Source organism: Fukomys damarensis, unplaced genomic scaffold (assembly GCF_012274545.1).
Source record: "Fukomys damarensis isolate Sample0158 unplaced genomic scaffold, DMR_v1.0_HiC HiC_scaffold_13, whole genome shotgun sequence".
Classification (NCBI taxonomy): Eukaryota; Metazoa; Chordata; class Mammalia; order Rodentia; family Bathyergidae; genus Fukomys; species Fukomys damarensis.
This window is the reverse complement of record NW_022900925.1, coordinates 37824332-37828188: the sequence shown is the minus strand read 5'-3', so window position 1 is coordinate 37828188 and position 3857 is coordinate 37824332. Positions and strand designations below refer to the sequence as shown.

The following is a 3857-nucleotide window of genomic DNA, read 5'->3' as shown; positions in this document are numbered from 1 at the left end:
CCCGCCCCCGCCCCTTCGCCCCGCCCACGAACGCATGTCGATGTCCTCCAGGCTCTTGAGCACGTAGTGCGCGGTCTGCGCTGGGGTCCGCCCGCGGTCTCGCAGCCACCGGTCCCTCATCAGCTTCCGGTCGCGCTCGCGGGCGTAGATCGGCTTCTGCTGCTGCCAGAAGCTGCTGCGGGTGTCCAGGTAGTTGATGCCGGTCAGGATGAGGTCCTCCACCGTCACGCCGCTCCGGATGGTGCCCCGGATGAGGTCTGCGGGTGGGGACGGCCCGGGTCGTCAGCTGGGGTGCCGGGTGGTCTTGGGGGTCTGCTCTGTCCCGCAGCACCGTCAGAGAAGTCCCGTCTAAGCCGGGCGTGTTGGCGCACGCCTGTAGCCCCAGCATTCGGGAGGCTGAGGCAGGAGGATCGCCTTGAGTTCTAGGCCAGCCTGGGCTACCTAGTGGGACCCTGTCTCCAAGAACCTGTCCACCAGGACCCGCAGCCAAGCTAGGCGGCAGGTCCAGCCGGGTCTGCCCGTGCCCGCCCGGCACCAAGGCCTGCACCTTCGTCCAGCAGCAGCTTCTCCAGGTAGTCCCTGTCCACGTAGAGCTCGCCCAGCAGCTGGCGCACTGTCTTCTCGCTCTTGAGTGAGCCCTTCGGCTTCGCCTCCCTCTGCACGTGGTGCAGCGCCTGCTTCCTGGGCTGGGGCTGCTGCTGGGCTTTCAGGCTCTGGGGCAGGGACACCAGGCTGGACCAGGAGCACCAGGACCGCCTCGCACCACATACTGTGCCCCCAAGACCCTGCCCAGAACCATGGCCCACCAGGAGGGCCTGAAGATGTCGCCCTACCTCTGCCTGCTTGCTCAGGAAAGCAAGGTCGCCTCTGTTCTCCAGCTTAACTGAGGAAGGACCTGCAGGGACAGGTGTGGCTGAGCTGCCCAGTGTCCTAGGAATGACCAGTCCCCCCTCTGCGTGTGCCAACAATGCCGGGCCAGGCCTGGGGCGGCCACAGGCAAAAGCCAAGGCAGCTGGGTTTCCAAACAAACCCTGTCTGCGGTGCCCTTTGCCTCCTGCTCCCTCGCTAAGGAGCTGCTGGTGAAACCAGCCCTGGGTCCCCTGGGAGAAGGGAGGGAGCCAGGGCCGGGATGCTGGGAGAGGTTCCATCCACCCTGCAACTCCAGGCAGAGACTACTCCGAAGCAGCCCTTCAGGGCCCCGGGAGGGAAAGCAGGTAGTTCCTAGCCTCTGAGACCGTGCTTCACACTGGCCTCGGACGCACACTCCTGTTCCCAGCCCTTGGGAGGCTGAGGCAGAATCATCACAAGTTCAAGGCCAGCCTGCGCTACAGAGTGAGACCCTGTCCCAAGCACAAAGGAACACAGAAAAAATCAGCAACAGCCACCCTGATGAAGAGGCTGCTGCCAGCCCCTGCTGTGTCTCTGCCTCGCTAACCTGGTGACTCCAGAGCCCTCCTGCCCCGGGCACGGCCCACCGTACTCACTTCCCACTGAGTTGTTGATGGCTTCCTGCGCTTTTTGAATCCCCACTTTGAATTCCCGGTCGGGCCGCAGCTTGTAGCCTCGATGGTAGAAGACCAGGGCGAACTCGAAATCCCCCATAGTGTACAGCGTCTCCGCCTTTTGCAAGATGCCCTGTGGTGACAGAAAGTCAGAACCAGGTAGCCCACTGGCTCCTCAGCTGCGGTCACCAGGGATACAGCGGCAGGGTCAGCGGGGCTGCATCCTCCCACCTTGCAGAAAGTCGGGTCACCCTGGAGTGAGGCCTCAGCATCCTTCAGGGAATTCCCCAGGTCCCCCATCTTTAGGTAGCACTTGGAGCGGGCCACCAGGCAGTTTTTGTCTCCCGTCTGAAGGTGAAGAGCCTGCAGGAGGACCATGCACTCGGCAGGGCCCAGGAGGTTGGACTTCCGGAAGGGTGGCCCCGCCTCCCTTGGTGGCCAGGAACACCAGGCCTCAGGCGACTTTTTTTTCTTTTTTTTTTTTGAGATAGGGTCTCCTCATGTATCCCAGACTGGCCTTGAACTCACAGCAGTCCTCCTGCCTCAGCTTCCCAAATGATGGGATTACAGGTGCGCACCACCATGCACACGGCTCTTCAGAATAAATCTCAAATGCTAAGGAAAGCAAAAGAGACTCTGGGACAATCTGCAGGTAGAGTTATCCACACTACTAACCTTTTCTTTCTTGCTTTTGCCTTTTTGTATTTTGGGGATGGAACAGAACGCAGGGCCCCAAGCATGCTAGGCAACCATGGTATCGCTATGCTACATGCCTGTCCTAGCTTTCACTCTTTTTTTTTTTTTTTTTTCCCCAGGGATTGAACTCAGGACCCCTTGCACTTGTGAGGCAGGCGATGGCATCACTGAGCTAAATCCCCCGTGTATTTTGTTTGTTTGTTGTTTTGTTTTGTTTTGACACAAGGTCTCACTCTGTAGCCCAGTCTGGCCAAGGCTGAGACGACAGGCACTGCTATCACTCCTGGCTTTTTCCGGAGAGAGAGGAGGTCTTGCTATGTTGTCCAGGCTGGCCTCAGATGTCAGGCCTCCTCCCTCATTTTCCAGAGTAGCTGGGGTGACAGGTAGGCCCTGCTGTGCCTGGCTTGTAGCTAATGGAGAGCTGCCGGCATTTCAGGATCAGAACTGGGAAAACAAACAAACCCCCAGCGAGGGGTGGCCCCTCTCTCCTTACAACATCCTGACCACAGCCTGTGGTCGGCTTCCTTCCTGAGGCCTGGGCTGGATCTGCCCCTGCCACAGACCTCTGGGCACACCGCTCATCACTGAGTTTCCTCCTCTGTAAAACGGAGCAAGACAGCGCCTCAACCGGGAGAGAAGGAGAAACCATCAGGGCGCGGCGCTGGCGTGTGCCAGTGCCCGCAGGTGAGCGTGACACCCACCACCACAGCCGACAGCGGGAATCCTCCCGGTTCCCAGCCGCGGGCTGTGTGTATCAGTGCGTCTGGTGGCCTGAAACAGCATTCAGCCGCTCTCAAGGTGTGGTGATGCCGAGCTCCAGCCCTCATTTTTAAGCTTGTCTTAATGGTGCTGACTGTTTACTGACCACCTACCCATAAGCAACTGCACCAGAGATTTGGCAGACTACACGCAGCGCCCAGCTGGTGCCTGGAAATCGAGGCTGTTCTCTGAAAGCGGAAGTCGCAAAACATTTACATAGGAGTAGAGGGAGAGGTCACTGCTAATTTGGAGAATGAAGGACCAAGTAGAAATTGAGAGAAAATGACCAAGCGTCCCATGTGGTGGGCACAACTGTCATCCCAGCACCCTGGCAGGCTGAGGCAGGAGGATCTCAGGCTGGAGCCCAGCCTAGGTGACTTAGTGATTTAGGAAGAGCCTAGCTCAAAAAAAACCCAAAAAACAAAAAACGTGGGGGCCCAGGATGCTGCTCAGCGAGAAGGCCCAGGTGCGATCCCCAGGGCGGAGGGTAGGGCGCCCCAGGCCCGGGCTTCTCTGACCCGGCGGGGATCCCAAGGAATCAGGCACAGGCGTCCCGGGAGTCCAGGCTGAAGCGGATGGAGAGGCCCAAGGCCAAACTCACGTTGCTGAAGCTCTGGGCGGCCTTCGCGAACTCTCCGCACAGATAGAGCCTCTCGCCCTCCGCCATGTAGGAGGGAAAGGTGCTGCGCAGGACCTCAGCCTCCGGGTCCGCCATCACGGCTCGGCCGGGAGCAGCAGGAGCGGAGAAAGCGAGGCGAAGAAGAAGCCGCAGAACTTCTGCCCGGCTGGTGGAAGCCCGGCTCCTAGCAACCGAGAGACGCGGGGTAACCTCCGCCCGGCCGGAGCGTCCTTCCGCCCTGGCCACGCCCCCACGGCAGGCGCATGCGCTCACACCCTCCC

The 3857-nt window shown here is 60.1% G+C and overlaps 1 protein-coding gene across 3 annotated transcripts in view; it reads right to left on the bottom strand.

Moving 5' to 3' along the window:
- Positions 1–3822, bottom strand: part of Ttc25 (tetratricopeptide repeat domain 25) — an 11069-nt gene extending 7247 nt beyond the window's left edge. The window contains exons 1-6 of one of the 3 annotated variants that reach the window (XM_010635487.3): positions 3559–3822; positions 1734–1865; positions 1485–1635; positions 834–895; positions 548–713; positions 33–257 (exon numbers count right to left, since the gene is read on the bottom strand). In XM_010635487.3, the coding sequence (XP_010633789.1) occupies positions 33–257; positions 548–713; positions 834–895; positions 1485–1635; positions 1734–1865; positions 3559–3672 (850 nt within the window). In that variant the 5' untranslated portion in view covers positions 3673–3822. The remainder of the gene's footprint in view (positions 1–32; positions 258–547; positions 714–833; positions 896–1484; positions 1636–1733; positions 1866–3558) is intronic. The other 2 variants (XM_010635488.3, XM_010635490.3) reach the window with 2 other exon arrangements.
- Between the last annotated feature and the right edge of the window lie 35 nt (positions 3823–3857).